This window comes from Lissotriton vulgaris, chromosome 7, assembly GCF_964263255.1.
Source record: "Lissotriton vulgaris chromosome 7, aLisVul1.2, whole genome shotgun sequence".
Classification (NCBI taxonomy): domain Eukaryota; kingdom Metazoa; phylum Chordata; class Amphibia; order Caudata; family Salamandridae; genus Lissotriton; species Lissotriton vulgaris.
This window is the reverse complement of record NC_141695.1, coordinates 630,237,456-630,255,614: the sequence shown is the minus strand read 5'-3', so window position 1 is coordinate 630,255,614 and position 18,159 is coordinate 630,237,456. Positions and strand designations below refer to the sequence as shown.

At 50.4% G+C, this 18,159-nt stretch overlaps 1 protein-coding gene across 1 annotated transcript in view; it reads left to right on the top strand.

Annotated features, from left to right (window-relative positions):
* Positions 1-18,159, top strand: part of NHERF1 (NHERF family PDZ scaffold protein 1) — a 203,636-nt gene that overhangs the window by 107,569 nt on the left and 77,908 nt on the right. The window contains exon 2 of the mRNA XM_086930811.1: positions 17,127-17,288. Within this exon, the coding sequence (XP_086786937.1) occupies positions 17,127-17,288 (162 nt within the window). The remainder of the gene's footprint in view (positions 1-17,126; positions 17,289-18,159) is intronic.

Sequence of the window (18,159 nt, the reverse complement as noted above, 5' to 3'; positions counted from 1 at the left end):
CTGGTCTAACAAAGGTTTTTTTAGAAGGGCCCTGACCATTGCACATTTCCACTGGGCAGGGACCAAGCTGGAAACAATGGACGAGTTTAGGACATCTATGATAACAGGACATATTGCCTCGCTGACCTTAAGGAGGGTCTGAGGAGGTGCAGGATCATTGGGAGATCCTGAGGTGACTTTAGAAAAAATTTTCTTCAATGCAGTTGAGTCAAGAAGAGGGAACTCCTCAAGCGAACTGTGGACTGGAATGTCCACTTTAAGGTCATCAGTAATGTCCCGCTTCTCTGTATCGGTGGGAAAGGAGGAGTAGATGGTCAAAATTTTCTGAGAGAAAAAAGTTGCCAAATTATTGCAACGAGCTAGCGCCCCAGCAGGGGAGACGCACTCAGGGGGAGGGGAGATTAGTGACTTAGCTATTTTAAATATTTCTCTAGGTGAGTTAGCAGCTGACTTAATTTTAGAGTCATAGAATTGGATTTGTGCGCTTTTCATTTCTCTCTTATATGATTTAATCGCAGCTCTATACTCGGATTTCTTAGATTGTGAGTATTCTCGCCTCCAAGCTCTCTCCAGCTTGCGACACAATTGTTTCATGGATCTAAGGGTGGGGGAGTACCATGGGGCCACTTTGCATCGTTTAATAGACTGTAGAGATTTTTTTGGGAGGACCTGGTCCAAAGTATCCGTGATCCAATTCTCATAGTTAGCCGTGGCTATACTAGGATTCATGGATTTGGAAGGCGCATGCTCATTAAGTGCCAATTCCCATTCAGCCAGAGGCAATGAGGCCCATTTCCTACCCTGGTGCTTGTTCTTATTTTGAGACCTAGGGGGAGTGTTAATAGGCCACGTAAAAGGTACTAAGTAATGATCAGTCCAAGGCAAAGGCCTAGGAGTTTCCACTGTTAGACCATCAAGATTACTAAAAATATGGTCTAAAAGATGGCCTTTAGTGTGCGTTGGATGGACACCTTTTTGCGACAAATTGATGGCTTGGAGATTAAGTCGAAGATTAGTAGCTGGAGTATCCAGGGGGTCATCCAGGTGCAGGTTCAGGTCGCCTAGCAGTGTAAAATTTGCTGCCAGGAGCAGCTGATTGGCAGCCGCATCTGTCAGCTCAGTAATAAAGTTATTCAGCGGGCCCGGGGGACGATAAACTAAAATGCCCGAAAAGGTGGATGTTGGGGAGAACTCAAGAGTAAAGTACAAACTTTCACATGCTCGCATGGCCGGAATGGAGATGCGGCATCGGAAGATATCTCTGTAAATGATGGCCAGCCCTCCACCTCTATGTATCTTACGATCTAGTCGTTTTAGGGTGTAACCATGGGGAATGGCCCATACTACGGTGGGATCCATTTCCAACTGGAGCCATGTCTCGGTTAAAAAAAGGGCATCAGGGTTGAGTTCCTCAATCAACATGGCTAATTCGGTACAGTGTCTGGGTAATGATCTGCAGTTAAGAAGATACATTTTCCGATCATGTCCAAAAGGATGTATTGGAGTGCTCGAAGCAGATGCAACCCAGTTGCAGCTTTTACAATGAGCCTTAGGATTCGTTGGAATAACAGAATGCAGGCATGAGGGGCTGATACTAGGGCGTACATTCAGCAGAGAAGAAGCGCTATACGTAATACAAGGGCCTACCATGATGCTTGGTGGTGGCAGAGCGCCAGGCGCGTCTGGGCGCGGACTGGCGCAGACTGGCTTCTCTTTGGTGCCTCTTCGGCTCTGCTACGGCGCTCCCGCTGCGCGTCACCGCTGCGCGGCAAGAACGAAGTTATATAGATTAAGGGATGTTAAAAACTAGAGCGTCACCCTCCTAAAGATGGCCGCCCTGCGTGGGCTAATCAGGAAGTGAAAAACGCTTTTCCTCCCTCCACATCAAACAGCATGAGAGCTGCGGTGGACCGGGGAGTCAGCCTGTAGGTAGGCACAAATTAGCGGTATTTAGCAGTATTAAAAACAACTTCAGTAATCACACAGTTTAAAATTGCCTGCTTGCAGAAATGCTACTTTCCTGCTAAGCGCTAGCACAACGATGTTCCAAGTTCAACAGTTGTACACGAGTGCACTGAGCCCTTTTGTAGTCCGAGGGACGCTAAAAACTAGAGCGTCCCCCTCCTAAAGATGGCCGCCCTGCGTGGGCTAATCAGGAAGTGAAAAACGCTTTTCCTCCCTCCACATCAAACAGCATGAGAGCTGCGGTGGACCGGGGAGTCAGCGTGTAGGTAGGCACAAATTAGCGGTATTTAGCAGTATTAAAAACAACTTCAGTAATCACACAGTTTAAAATTGCCTGCTTGCAGAAATGCTACTTTCCTGCTAAGCGCTGAGGCAGATGAAACCAAGCATTGTAACCAGCATTACAAGAATGGTGACATAGATAAACAATTCAACCATGATTACATTACTATGTGATTATACTCTTACCTAACACTACCTATACAATATAGAGAATAGTGGGAGTACTCTCTGCCAGATCCATTGGGATAGCCAGAACCCCACGCATACCTGAGTAGGTTGTGTCAGGAAGCTGATCTGATGTAGATCAGGCTATCATTCTTTGCAGGATAAAGGTTAAAAGTCAGCCGGGATGCATCTCAGTCACAGTACACTGTGTTCCAGGACAATCGAAGCAGAAGTGCTCCTCTACCGAATGTAATGGAAAGGCGGTTTATATAATAAAAGCACTGTTCCAATCGTACTGTCAAATGTGCAGAGCTGATGCGATGGTTTGTCTGGAGTCTCAGCTGTCTCCAACTGAACAACCAAATACAAGGGCATCGCGTGCTTAGCCTTGGACAGAGTGTACCAACAACATGATAATAATGCTTACTAAGAAGTTAACTGCATGTAGAAGACCTTCTCAGTACATATCATATCATGTAAGTTTAAAACGGGTAAAAATTCAGCATTAAAAGAAGATGTCAAGCTAAAACGTGTACCCAAAATGGAGAAATACAATGCGCCCATTGTACTTTACAATAGGCGTGTTTGCAAAAAAGGAAGTGAGGTACTGATGGGTATCAGCAACCAAGAGGCCGTGGATGGAAGGATATTGAGATGCAGTGACATGCATGAGGCTGGGACGGATGGATTTTTATAGGACTGAGTTTGCTTAGGAGGCACAGTTACAGACATGAGCTTGGATAGGATGCACTTTTACAGGTATGAGTGTGGGTAGTATGCACGTTTAGGAATACTTTTGCATAGGAGGCACGGTTACAGACTTACATTGAATAAGGTGTACATTTTCAGGCGTGAAGTTGGGTAAGGACGCACATTTACATGTGTTGTTTAGGAGGCACTGTTACAGGGATGAGGTTTGGAAGAATGCACATTTACAGGCATGCCATTGGGTACAAGGTACAGTCACAGGCATAACTTTGTGATGGATGTACATTTTCAAGGCATGGATATGCCCTCCCCAGGGCATGTGTGAACAGTCATAGTTCTCACCTGTGCTGGAGACAGCAGATTGTTTCCCATAATGAGTCACACAGTCCCAGCCGACATCAGGAGCACCCTGTTGAGTTCTTCGTGACCCAAAGGCTAACAGTACACCCGAAATGTAAGCTAACGCCAGATAACAACAGTGAAGATATAAAGAAAACAAATAATACAAGAATAGTTAAAAATATAGTGTACACATGGTCATGAGAACATCATTTTGACCATTTTGAATTCGAACAGTAAAAAGAATCCTTTATTTCAGGTAATTAAACCCATAAACACTTCCATACACTTAAAACAAGGCAAAAACCTCTACATAAAACCTTACCATTGGACATGATTAAAAAACAGGTGGCCATTTTGTCCCAAAGTCTAAATAAACTTCGCATTAGCAATGAGCAAAATGCAAAACATTCAGTTAATTTCATTTTGGATAAAACATAATTCACTGTCCAACTGTTACTGATGGCATCTTAGGGGACTGACTTTAAAACAATGTGCTCCCATAGTGGCTCGTTGTGCGCCAATTAATTAAACATAATAGTGCCAATAAACAGCAGAAGGTTCAATTCACAGGAAAGAATATGGCTGCCTCACAAACCATTCATGGGGAAACTTGGTTGCACGTTGCCAGCTACTATGAAGCGAGATATGAGTTTACAGAGCATCCACACCCAGCAACACACACTGATAGGCCGGGTCGCCCCCTTGCTCCTCCTGCTCCTGCCTGCCAGCCTTGCCGCCTTTTTCCGCCGCTAACGCCCACCTGGCCCCCAGAGCGGCCCAGCCACAGCAGAGCTGCCCGCTCGCCAGTTTCCCGCCGCAGCTCGCCAAAGGCCCCGCCCACCACCGGCCCATTGGCCGAGCCGCTCCCGCCGCCCAGCTGACCCGCCCTCCCGTCCCCCTTCTTATGACGCCCCCAGAGCGTCCGCGCAGCGGACGCGCGCAGCGGGAGCGCCGACTGAGCGCCGAAGGTGCGCCAAAGGTAGGCCCGTCTGCGCCCGTCCGCGCCTGGACCGCGCCCAGCGCCAGGACCCCTGGCCCCCGCAGACCCCAGCCCACCCGCCGGACGTACGACGCCGCCACTCTCTACGCACTCAACGCCGGCCGAATCCCAGGATGCTACCGAGCCACCCCGAGACGCACCCATGGACCCTTCTGCTGCAACTCCTGCAAGTTCACCTGCATCCGGACCTGCACTACTCCAGCACCAACCAAGACCAAGACGAGCAACAGCAGCAGCCACCTGAAATGCATCCTGCTCAACGCCCGCTCCGTCCACAGACACGCCGTCGAGCTCTGGAACCTGCTCGACACAACTTCACCAGACGTCGCCTTCCTCACGGAAACCTGGATGAATGCCTCTTCAGCGCCCGACATCGCCATCGCCATCCCAGACGGCAACAAGATCATCCGAAGGGACCGCATCAACCAGACCGGAGGAGGCATCGCCATCATCCACAGGAACACCATCCGCATCACGACCAACACCGACGACACCCTCGCACCCGCCGAGCACCTGCACTTCCAGGTCCACATCAACCCCAAGACCACCCTCCGAGGCACCCTCATCTACAGACCCCCGGGACCACGCACACAATTCAGCGAAGACATCGCCGACTTAATCAGCCCGCACGCCCTCCTCTCCGCTGACTACATCCTCCTCGGGGACCTCAACTTCCACCTGGAGAACAACAACGACCGCAACACCACCACCCTGCTGGACAACCTCACAAACCTGGGACTCAAGCAGCTGGTCACCACCCCCACCCACTACGCCGGACACACACTCGACCCCGTCTTCTCATCCAGCAAGGACATCGCCTTCAGCCACGCCACCAGACTCCACTGGACGGACCACAGCTGTGTCCACTTCAGCTTCAGAAGGACCACGATCCACCACCACCAGCAACAGGTTGCACGCAGAAGCTGGAACAAGATCACAGCCGACCAGCTCGCGACCTCCCTGAGCATGAACCCTCCCACCAGCGCAACGAACCCAAGCCAGGCGGCCACCAACCTCGCGAAGTGGATCAGCAACTGCGCAGACGACCTCGCCCCTCTGAAGACCCCGCCTAGCAGACCCGGTAGCAAGAAAGCCCCATGGTTCACCGACGAACTCAAGAGCTCCAAGAAGAACTGCCGAGCCCTCGAGAGAACCTGGCGCAGAGACCCAACACTGGACAACATGACTGCCCTCAAGCTCGCCACCCGAAAACACCACCAACTCATAAACGCCACCAAGAAAACTGCATTCAAGGAACGACTGGACAACAACGCACACAACAGCAAGGAACTCTTCAACATCGTTAAAGAGCTGTCCAACCCCAACGCCGGAAACAACAACATCACCCCTTCGCAAGACCTCTGCAACTCCCTCGCCTGTAGAAAACGAGCCCATAATCCTATCGATGCCCAGGCCGCTGGCGCAAACCGCCTCTTAGTTCCCATGTTGAATAGTTACCAAAATAAAGAGACGGGCGCTGGAAGCAGGAATCAAGAACAGAGTTTATTTCTCATGAGGAGAGCCAGTCATTTCGGACACGAAACACAGTGCCTTTCGGGAGGTGCTCTAACAAGTGAGCTGAGACTCTTGCTTTTATACCCTACAGAACACTTGATAACACAATCAGGACTGTATGACGCAAAAGAAAGACATCCCTATAATCCTCGTGGTGATCCTATAATCCTCGTGGTGATCCTACCCATATACATTCACAATGGGGACCCTTGACCTGCTGATAAGAGGGGAGGGCAATCACGCAGCTGAGTGTTTCGTAGGATGTGTATGCCTGATCATAGCCCGGGGGGTGGGGTGGCTAAGACCAATAGAGGATCCTTTGAAGAGGAGTGACTCCATACAATAAGGGCAGTAAATGGTATCTCCTGGCCCAGGCGATGGCCTCGGACATGTGTGGTCAGCCGGACTCGGGGGAAAGGGTCATCAAAGGAGTGGTATTCATGCCGCGTGGACAATCGAGCGCGGAGGGAAGGCTTGTCAACAGAGGGGCATTCATGGAAGGGAAGGAGGGGTTGGTCAGGCGCGGCCGTGACTCTCAAGGACAGGGTCTTGCAGAAGAAAAAGGTTTATGACTTGCCCACGTGAGGAGAATGGAGGGGTAGCCAGGGTGGACACAAGGGTAGAGTCACACAGAGAGCGAGAGATCTTATGACCGGTATATGAGAGAGCGGGGGCAGTCAGGTGCAGCTGGGGAGGGCTACGTCAGCTAAGGCGAAGGATGCCTCTCCAAGAAGGAATAGGGGGTTTTGTGCGAGTCAAGGGGGAGAGTTGCCTTTCACAGCGGGGTCGCGCAGAGGGAGAGGGCTTCATGGTCTATGCATGAGAGAGGGGGGGGGGGGGTTAAGATACGCGCAGGAGGGAAACCAGAGACCCTAATGGGTAAAAAGGCCATGGTGCCTAAACTGGCTGTACATATGCACAGGGGTAGGGGCTTTTACTGGCAGAGTGATACGGTCAATAGTTTACGGTATTCATGGTGCTCACAGGGAGAGGAGTGGGAGAAGAAGGGGAATGAATGCTGTCTATGTACATCAATTTCTTCAACTTTCACAGTCGCCCCTTTTTACATAGCAGCAGTCATATTTGCAATTGATGGGTTTACAGGTAGACAGGCATCGTTGATGAATTAGCATTTTGTCGATACTAACATTTGGCGTACAATCATAGACAGTTAAGGTAATGGGCAGAATGCAGTACATAGAAAATTGCTTTTCTTTGGGTTCCTAACAATTAAACGCACTACATAGCAAAAATCTTTCCGACTTAAAAAAATGTGACCAATGAACAGTTTTGACCAGGTAGTTGAGAGCGGAATTCAGTTCAATACACAATATTTCTTCGTCCCAGTGTCTTTTTGTCAGTGAGCCATCACTGGTAGGCTCTAGTCCGAGTACTTTCGTTGGCGCTGTTGAGCACCGGCGGTGGAGCTATAGGTCCAGCTCTGTTCTTATCCTTACGCGTTGCAGGGTGCGGTCAGTCCTCTGCTGTTAGACCACAGTCCTGTTCCCTAAACAATCCGGTTGGTGGCGCCTTATGCTCGGCACCCACAGTTCTATGGCAGCACCCTATTCCCAGTGGGATGCTGTTCTTTCCCTTGGCAAAAAGTCACGTGGAAAAGAGGGTGAGTGTGGTCCAAATAGTCGATAGGGGAGAGGGTGGAGTTGGGTCAGAGTTCCTGGGACACACAAAAGGGGACCAAGGGAGCAAAGGATAACAAGCAGGCAGGCCCATCCATCGGGCTCAAGGAAGGGGGACGGAGACTCCAGGCACACGTGGGTTTAGCAGGCGGGTGGCTTCGAGGCGGCCCGCCGTTTTTCATTTTCCACGTTGAAATTGCGGTCTCGTCCCGTATCCTGTTGCTCTGCGGCTCCACCTTTGGTCGAGGTCACACGAGTCCCAAGATCCGCGGCCAGGCTGCACGTCACTTCTGACCCATCTCCGTCGGTGATCGTGAATCTTTGAATAGGTACAAGACAAGGTTTCAGTGAAATGGCAAAAGAAGATATCTACGCATGTGAATTCCTCCCTCAATTCTACGCATTTGGGAGATACGCTCATTGGTCACAGTCAGAGGTCCATTACCAAGCAGTGCATGTGTCAGTATTCCTACTGGGTTCATGGCAGGTCTATTCATCGTCTTATTTATAAATCAAGTGAGGTTCCCATCAACTGTGCATTACATCATATTCAGCATTTTACAGAGCATTTCCCATCAGGACTGGCTAACCTTTTCGAACAGGGCGGGGGTGCCATTATCGAGAGTCAGGCAAAACAGGGTCTTCTCGAGGGTCAACAGCTACTCATGTGCATCAAGTTTATATTCGGGACAGCAATTGGGGTTTATCAAAAATGGGGCGGGGATGCTTCGGGCGCTTGCGCTTGGGTGCAAAAGGGGGGTGGGGCAATCCGGGCGTTGGGGGTTCAATCTGGACGTTGGCGTTCGTCTCTGAAAAACAGACATAAGGTGCCATTGACATACAGTTCCCCTATAAATGGCCAGATTTGGGGGACTTTAGTCGTCTTACCTGTCCTTTCCTTCTCAGCCAATTCAAGTTCATTCATTTTTGCAGAAAGGAGAGGCAGTAATATGGCGAGATACAATCATTTTAGTTTCGGTCAATTTCGCTGAACACCTTCGCGTTCAATATGTATCAAATCAGACTGGTGCCGGTGGGGCACAATTTTACCAATGAGGGAGAGAATAGGGAGACTCTCATAGAGAGTGAGAGTCGTCCGCAATCTAAACGAGCCATTCGGTACACGTATGACATGTAGGGAGAGAGAGAGAGAGAGAGAGAGAGAGAGACGTGTACAAAAATAGGTCATTTAGTGCGCTCACGACACGGAACAGCAAAGGTCAGGTAACGCACAGATACAGACAGAGGGAAGACATAAATTCGTACATTATACACACACAAACTCAGACAGGGAAGACGGCACATGTATTACACATATACAAGACATTCACGACAAGACAGGAAACAATTGTTAGCCTACAAGATCTATTTTTTATGTATATCCTACGTATCTTTACTATCCTGTTTTATCTACGTGCTTAGCTCTTTCTACCCTTCCCCCCCTTCCCTTCTCGCTTGTCACGCCTGCGAGCGTTCCCAATTACCAATACTCACACCTCGGCTGGTCGATCAGTAATTAACCTGGTCGTGCTAGTTACCCATGGTTGGATCTTAAGCCATTTTTCTGTTCCCTCCTTTGGTGGGAAGTTCTCCAGGCTGAGGCAACGGCAAGTATTGATCGGGAGAACAGTCGGACAGCTTGGCTATATCTATAAGAGTGTGAGAAAAGGGGGGTAGTGCATTTTGAACATCAGCAACATTTCTAACTTCCTAGACGGGTGGTGCCGTGGCAACCCTTACCCGTATAATTTTTCTTTGTCCTTTCCCTACCTAGTCAAACGTCCAGTTACATTATTTAACACGTCATTTCTAGTCAATTTTTCGTCATTCAGTACCTGTCCAATTTCTATGTCGGTCCATCCTCTCAGTCGCTATGTCCTAAGGAGGAACAGTCATGTTAAGCCTACGTCTTTTAAAAACTTATCGTTACAACGACTAAACACATATTCCCCCTTTCCCTTTTTCGTCGGTGGTCCAACCGTCGCTCTTCCACACCTCAGCCGACGTTCTGACGTGACCTGCAGAAGGGAGGAAAAGAAGGGGTGGGGGGCAGTATTCAAAGCACATCATCATGCAGTAGTTCGAAAATGTTTTTACCTACCATATACTCGCCCTATCTCCTCGTACTGCATTCCCTTGCCATCTCGGCATTTCAGCCCAGAGGGACCAGTGGTGCCAGATAGATAATCATTGACGATCTGAGTATCTACATGAGCTACTTGGTCGTAACCGTTTTTATCGGGTGCAAGGGTGACGGTCAGGTGGCATTTTCTGTGGTGTCATTTTAAGGGTATCTGAAACACTTTTCCGGCTGCTTGTGGCACATAAGGTAGCTGCTAAATATCTGATCCCTTTTGATCTACATCCTTCATCATACTTACTCTTCGCTCACAGTAGTAAGGCATCCAAACTCATTAATGCAACTGCTACGACCATGCTTTCTTCTTCAAAATACTTTTAATAAACGAAATTGGTGGCAGTTCATTGCATAAAGTGCAGCAGTGCAAATAAAATCGTATTAAAATTTCCTTACAGAGCAAGCATGATGCATGTCAAGAATTCATTTTTAATTAATTCAGAAATTCATTTATCCAATACTCATTCGTTATCTAAGTTACACCAATTCATTTTCCAAATCATAATCAGTACCCACCCTAAGTCAATTCATTATCCAAGCACATACTCAACGCCCTTCATATCTACTTTCATTATCCAAAAACTGCACATAGATCTCGGGACAACAAGCTGCGCAATCTGGGTGCAACAAAGTTTATTCAAATACGTTTCTTTTTGCGGCGGCGCCATTTTAGGTGGGGTCAGGCAAGTTCCAGCACAGTCAGAAAGTCTCTAGTCTCGCGTGGTTGGCCCAGAACTTTCCGTTGGTAGTTCAAAAAGTTTTGTGCTATGTGGTTAACAGTTTAGCAAATATGGACCATGAGTCAAAGAGTGGGAAGGGCGGCAACAATTTTCCTACCGGGTCATCCTGGCGTTCCTCCGGAACTGAACAAGTCCGTGCCGTGGCTTCTTTTTAGCCATTTCCAATCCGAGGCTGGTGCCGGCAGGAGTTGCACCGGTGTCCTGGTTCCCAGTGAAGGGGGCGGGGGCACCCATGCGGAGGGATCGGGGTGCCCCCCGGCTCTTATAGAATCTTCAAGGTTGAGGGGAGAAGGCATGGAGCGTGTGCCCGTCCTGGGCAGAAGACCGCTTTATGATGTTGACCCTCTTTAAGTAAGAGCATTGGGGTGTCGCTGGAAGCCTCCACCTGGAGGGAGGTGGGGGAGGCTCGTTCGCGTCACCTCCCCCTTCCAGCGACCCCGCGCCGTTACTCGGCTCCGTCGTTTCGATATTGGCCGTGCTGGCTATTGAAGATGGGGGGGGTGGTCGGCGGCTGAGGCAAGACAGCCTCCCCCCCCGTGGCCTGCAGGGCAGCGGAAGAGGAGAGAAGGAGAGGACTCTGCCATTCTTTGGACCGCCTGCCCAACATCATCTCCTCCCGACCGTGGTCAGGCGAGCCCCTCGTGCCTCGAGGCCTCGCCTTCCGGATGGGCGTAACCGCGGACCTGTTGCACTTTGGGAGCTTCCGGAATGAGGGTAGGTACCTATTGGATTGTTTCTATTTCATGTGACCGTTATTTGGGCGTGGCGGGCAATGAGGCAGGCATGTTGGGAGCAGGAACAGGCAGTGAAGCCTAGCTACCTCGTGGCTATTTTTGCTGCCAAACTTTTCGCCATTTTATATTTCTTATTATGAACTATTTCTAATGTTTCTTATTTTTAGTGAAGTCAAAAGCTCATCAGGGGGTTACTGACTTAGCCTGATTTCTTTTTCTATTTTTCTTTCTCTTCCTTAGCGTGTTTCGAGCTAAAGCTTTCTGTTAGTAGGGAACGGTGATCACTTCATATTTTTATGTGTCCTTTTCACTAGGGGGTACCTCTGGACGGACCAGACGAGTTCCCTCCAATAAATGGTCCGGGGTGGAACGAGATTATCGATCAAAAGGGGAACATATATTCCTTCATTAGGGTATCATCCTGGACAGACCGAGCGATGTACTTCCATCTACTAGGGTAGCCTCCTGGACGGACCAGATGGTCTACCTCCACTAAATGGCCCATGAGCGGGGAGCATATGTCCTCCATAAGGGTAGTCTCCTGGGCGGACCATGCGAGCTACCCCCCAAACAGTGGGGAGTGGGTAGGACTGACGAATTCACAAAGGGGCATAACCTACCCTTTACTACTTGCAAAGACTAGATAGAATATTTCTATTCCACGTTGTTTGCAGGCAGAAAATACCTCAAACGAAACAATTCCTGGAACAACAATGTCCAGGCAACCAACCAATCAGTGGGGAGAAAAACAGGCATGACGGATTACAACGGGGTCAAATGTCTGCATTACCTGCCCTTCGCTATCCAAAAAGGAAGACAGAATATTTCTACTCGTCTCAGTTTGTAGACAGGGAAGATCTCAAAGAACAACAATCGATTATTAATCGACTTCAAACAATTCTCAAAGAACAACAATCGATTATTAATCGACTTCAAACAATTCTCAAAGAACAACAATCGATTATTAATCGACTTCAAACAATTCAGTGGGGAGAAAAGTAGGCATGACGGATTAATACCGGGGACAAAAGTCTGTATTACCTACCCTTCTCTATCTGCAAAGAGGGACGACGTTCCTATTCGCCGTTGTTTGAAAACAGAGAATGTCTCGTTCTCAGAAGAGAACCAATATGTCAAGTAGCCCTCAAAGCTAAATGAACCAATACCAACAATTTCGGTATACAAATACCGATTTTCAATACAAACAATCAATCAATCAGGTGGATAGAACCACCCTACCAATCAGGCGTAAAAACGCCCTACTTAATCTTACCCGGACCGGACCATACGGACAGTTCTTCGACTTCCTCCTCCAGCGCCCATTCGTTCTCTTACTCCATGTAGCATTCCTGTGGGATTCCAGTCAGGACAATAGGTTACTTCAAGAGAGGTCCGTTCAGAATTGGTGAAGTTCTGTAGATCGGCAGCCGGGCGAGGGCCCTCTCAAGGCAGGCATGCCCCGATCATTTAGATGTTCACTTCTTCGTCTGGATCTCTCTTACCGCACCCCATGTCACTGATGGACCCCGCGTTGGGAAGCCAATTGTAGAAAACGAGCCCATAATCCTATCGATGCCCAGGCCGCTGGTGCAAACCGCCTCTTAGTTCCCATGTTGAATAGTTACCAAAATAAAGAGACGGGCGCTGGAAGCAGGAATCAAGAACAGAGTTTATTTCTCATGAGGAGAGCCAGTCATTTCGGACACGAAACACAGTGTCTTTCGGGAGGTGCTCTAACAAGTGAGCTGAGACTCTTGCTTTTATACCCTACAGAACACTTGATAACACAATCAGGACTGTATGACGCAAAAGAAAGACATCCCTATAATCCTCGTGGTGATCCTATAATCCTCGTGGTGATCCTACCCATATACATTCACAATGGGGACCCTTGACCTGCTGATAAGAGGGGAGGGCAATCACGCAGCTGAGTGTTTCGTAGGATGTGTATGCCTGATCATAGCCCGGGGGGTGGGGTGGCTAAGACCAATAGAGGATCCTTTGAAGAGGAGTGACTCCATACAATAAGGGCAGTAAATGGTATCTCCTGGCCCAGGCGATGGCCTCGGACATGTGTGGTCAGCCGGACTCGGGGGAAAGGGTCATCAAAGGAGTGGTATTCATGCCGCGTGGACAATCGAGCGCGGAGGGAAGGCTTGTCAACAGAGGGGCATTCATGGAAGGGAAGGAGGGGTTGGTCAGGCGCGGCCGTGACTCTCAAGGACAGGGTCTTGCAGAAGAAGAAGGTTTATGACTTGCCCACGTGAGGAGAATGGAGGGGTAGCCAGGGTGGACACAAGGGTAGAGTCACACAGAGAGCGAGAGATCTTATGACCGGTATATGAGAGAGCGGGGGCAGTCAGGTGCAGCTGGGGAGGGCTACGTCAGCTAAGGCGAAGGATGCCTCTCCAAGAAGGAATAGGGGGTTTTGTGCGAGTCAAGGGGGAGAGTTGCCTTTCACAGCGGGGTCGCGCAGAGGGAGAGGGCTTCATGGTCTATGCATGAGAGAGGGGGGGGGGGGGTTAAGATACGCGCAGGAGGGAAACCAGAGACCCTAATGGGTAAAAAGGCCATGGTGCCTAAACTGGCTGTACATATGCACAGGGGTAGGGGCTTTTACTGGCAGAGTGATACGGTCAATAGTTTACGGTATTCATGGTGCTCACAGGGAGAGGAGTGGGAGAAGAAGGGGAATGAATGCTGTCTATGTACATCAATTTCTTCAACTTTCACACGCCTGCTACTTCCACAACAAGATCGCGGACATACACAACAGCTTCAGCATTCAACCGACGCACGCCACGACCGAACCACCGCCCCCCACCACCACCCTCCGCGCCTGGACCCCGATCAGCACCGAAGACACCGCCCGCACGATGAACTCCATCCACTCCGGATCTCCGACCGACCCCTGCCCTCACCACGTCTTCAACAAGGCCGACGCTGTCATCGCACCCCACCTGCGGGACATCATCAACACCTCCTTCGACACCGCTACCTTCCCGGAGAGCTGGAAGCACGCCGAACTCAGCGCTCTACTAAAGAAGCCATCAGCCGACCCCACCGACCTCAAGAACTACCGCCCCATCTCGCTGCTCCCGTTTCCTGCAAAAGTCATTGAGAAGACTGTCAACAAGCAGCTGGCCGCCTTACTCGAGACGAACGGATCCCTCGACCTCTCGCAGTCTGGCTTCCGGGCCAACCACAGCACCGAGACCGCCCTGATCACAGCCACCGATGACATCCGAGCACTGCTCGACAACGGAGAAACAGCAGCCCTCATCCTCCTAGACCTCTCCGCGGCCTTCGACACTGTCTGCCACCGTACACTAGTGCAGCGACTCAGCAACGTCGGAATCCAGGAGAAGGCACTGGAGTGGATCATCTCCTTCCTCGCCGGCAGGACACAGAGAGTCCGCCTCCCCCCGTTCAGATCTGAAGCCACCGAAGTCATCTGCGGCGTTCCTCAAGGCTCCTCGCTCAGTCCAACCCTCTTCAACGTCTACATGAGCCCCCTCGCAGACATCGCACGCCAGCACAACCTCAACATCATCTCCTACGCAGACGACGCCGAGCTGATTCTCTCCCTCACCAACGACCCCGCCACCGCCAGAGCCAACCTTCACGAAGGGATGAAAGAGGTAGCCGAATGGATGAAGAACAGCCGCCTGAAACTGAACTCGGACAAGACGGAAGTCCTCATCCTGAGATCCTCACCCTCCGCCTGGGACGACTCCTGGTGGCCCCCCGCCCTAGGCAGCGCACCCAAACCAACAGACAACGCACGCAACCTGGGCTTCATCCTGGACTCCTCCCTCTCCATGACCAGATAAGTCAACGCCGTCTCCTCGTCGTGCTTCAACATCCTGCGCATGCTACGTAAGATCTTCCGGTGGATCCCCACCGAGACCAGGAAGACGGTCACCCAGGCCCTCGTCACCAGCCGTCTGGACTACGGCAACTCCCTCTACGCCGGAACCACCGCCAAACTCCAGAAGAGACTCCAGCGGATCCAGAACGCCTCAGCACGACTCATCCTGGACATCCCCCGTCGCAGCCACATCTCCGGACACCTGAGAGACCTGCACTGGCTCCCGGTCAACAAGAGAATCACCTTCCGACTCCTCACCCACGGACATAAAGCCCTACACAACCAAGGCCCAGGATACCTCAACAGCCGCCTCAACTTCTACGCTCCCAAACGCCAGCTTCGATCGACCAGCCACGCCCTCGCCGCCGTCCCCCGCATCCGAAGAGCCACCACAGGGGGACGGTCTTTCGCCTACCTCGCCGCCAAGACATGGAACTCCCTCCCGACCCACCTCCGCCTGACCCAGGACAACCTCGCCTTCAGGAAGCAACTAAAGACCTGGCTGTTCGAGCAGTAGCGGACCCCCTTCCCCTAGCGCCTTGAGACCCTCTGGGTGAGTAGTGCGCTCTATAAATGCTTTGATTGATTGATTGACATTTACAGCATGAGTTTGGGAGGATGCAGATTTGGAGGTGTGAGGTCCAATTGGGTAGGATGTATTGGTATGAGTTTGGGTAGGATAGATTTTTAGATGAGTGAGGTTTGGTAGGTTGCTCAGACCGAACACCTGCAGCACATTTGTTGAAAGCCGCGCCTGCATTCTTTTTAATATGCATGGGAGTAGACATTAATAAAATTGTTGGGTTTACTGCCATTTCCTTTTTAAATTATCTGACCAGTACTGCACTGCAATTTTCTGATTTAGTCTGAGGTCTTGGGACTATAGGCTTTTAGTCATCTAACACTGATTTATAAGGTGGTCTGGCTTTCTGGTTCACAATCCTAGATCACGGTATCATCCCCTGAGTTAATGGGGTGATGTGACAGGGAAGCTAGGTTTCCAAATGATGACACTGGCCACGAAGGGCAGTTGGTGGAAATCCTTCTTTCATCTTCCCTACACAGGGTTATGTGTATTCCTCAGGTTGTTTAATTTTGAACTTAACTTGCCTGGAAGTAACCACATATCTTTTCCCCTCTTCTCTCTTTTTTAGTATATCTCTGTTATTGTAGACCACCAGATTGCTTTGTTGTTTTTAGGTTGCACAGTTAGACATGAGACTGGATAGGATGCGCATTTCCCTTCACACGTTTACATATGATGCACAATTTAAAGCATCGGGTTGCAAGGAAGCAACATTTACAGGCATGAGGTTGGGTAGGATGCGTCTTTAGAGGCCTACGGTTGGGTTGGATATTCAGTTACAAGCATGAGGTTGGATAGGAAACCGTTAAAGACATGATGTTTGATAGAGAGCACATTTATAAACACGAGGTTGTGTTGGGTATGCATTTGCAGGCACAAGATGTTGGGTAGAGAGTGTACATGTTCAGCTGAACCGGGAGGTTGGGTAGGATGCACAGTTACAGACATGAGGTTGGGTTGGATGCACGGATACACGACATGAGGTTGGGCAGCATACATATTTGCAGGCATGAGGTTGACTAGAAGCACAGTTACAGATATTAGGTCGCATAGAATGCACCGTTCCATGCATGAGGTTGGGTACGATGAACCATGAAAAGACATGAGGGTGAGCAGCATGTACATTTACAGTCATGAGTGTGATCTGGAGGCACAGTTGCAGGCATGGGGTTGAGTATTAAGCACAGCTGGGAAGTGTTGGGAAGGATGCACCGTTGCAGGCACCGTTGCAGGCATGAGGTAGAGTAGGGTCCACATTTACATGTATGACTTTGGGAAGGATGCACATTAACAGGCGGGGTCAGATATGCTGATGGCTTTAGTATGCAGAGAAATTTGGGATGGAGGAGCCAGCAGACAGGTGAGAAACCGAGCTTTTACTGTGGCTCATTTTGGAGAGTAGTTTATTGCAGACAATAACAGCAAAATGTTTTTGTCCCCACAGGACGAGCTGCGCCCCCGTCTCTGCTGCATGAAGAAGGGTCCTAACGGGTATGGGTTTAACCTACACAGCGACAAAGCAAAGCCGGGGCAGTATGTGCGGGCCGTGGACCCCGACTCCCCCGCCGAGGCCTCGGGTCTGAAGGCGCAGGACCGCATCATCGAGGTATGATGGAGAGACTGGGGGGGGCGATGGGTTTCTTACTCCAGATTTTGGTTATGTTGCTCTGCTCCTTTCCGACACTTTGACTTTCCTTCTGTCTCCTTTGTTTCATTCCCCTGCGGCACTCCACCGCGTCCACCCTCTGGATCTCTGCCTCTGAAGCCTTCTAGGTGCACCACCCATCGGGTGTAACCCTGCAGCGCAGGGGCCCTCATCCATTCAGGCCCACAAGGGGGGCCCCCTTTTGCCCGAAAACCTATGAATACTCTGTGAGATATGGGAGACTCGTGATATTCTGCTTGGTCCCATTGGGCTCCCAGGATCTACCTCCACTATATGTATCCCTTCCATCGAGCCACTGGAGCCCTGCTCTGCTACCGCCTGGTTCTCTAGCTTTGCACTGCTACTGCCTGGCTCTCTAGCTCTGCGCTGCTACCGCCTGGCTCTCTAGATCTGCGCTGCTACCACCTGGCTCTCTAGCTCTGGGCTGCTACTGCCTGGCTGTCTAGCTCTGCGCTGCTACCACCTGGCTCTCTAGCTCTGCATTGCTACCGCCTTGCTCATTAGCTCTGCGCTGCTACCATCTGGCGCTCTAGCTTTACACTGCTACTGCCTGGCTCTCTAGCTCTGCACTGCTACCGCCTGGCTCATTAGCTCTGCACTGCTACCATCTAGCACCCTAGCTTTGCACTGCTACTGCCTGGCGCTCTAGCTTTGCACTGCTACCGCCTGCCTCTCTAGCTCTACGCTGCTACCATCTGGCTCTCCAGCTCTGCACTGCTACTGCCTGGCGCTCTAGCTTTGCACTGCTACCGCCTGCCTCTCTAGCTCTGCGCTGCTACCATCTGGCTCTCCAGCTCTGCACTGCTACCGC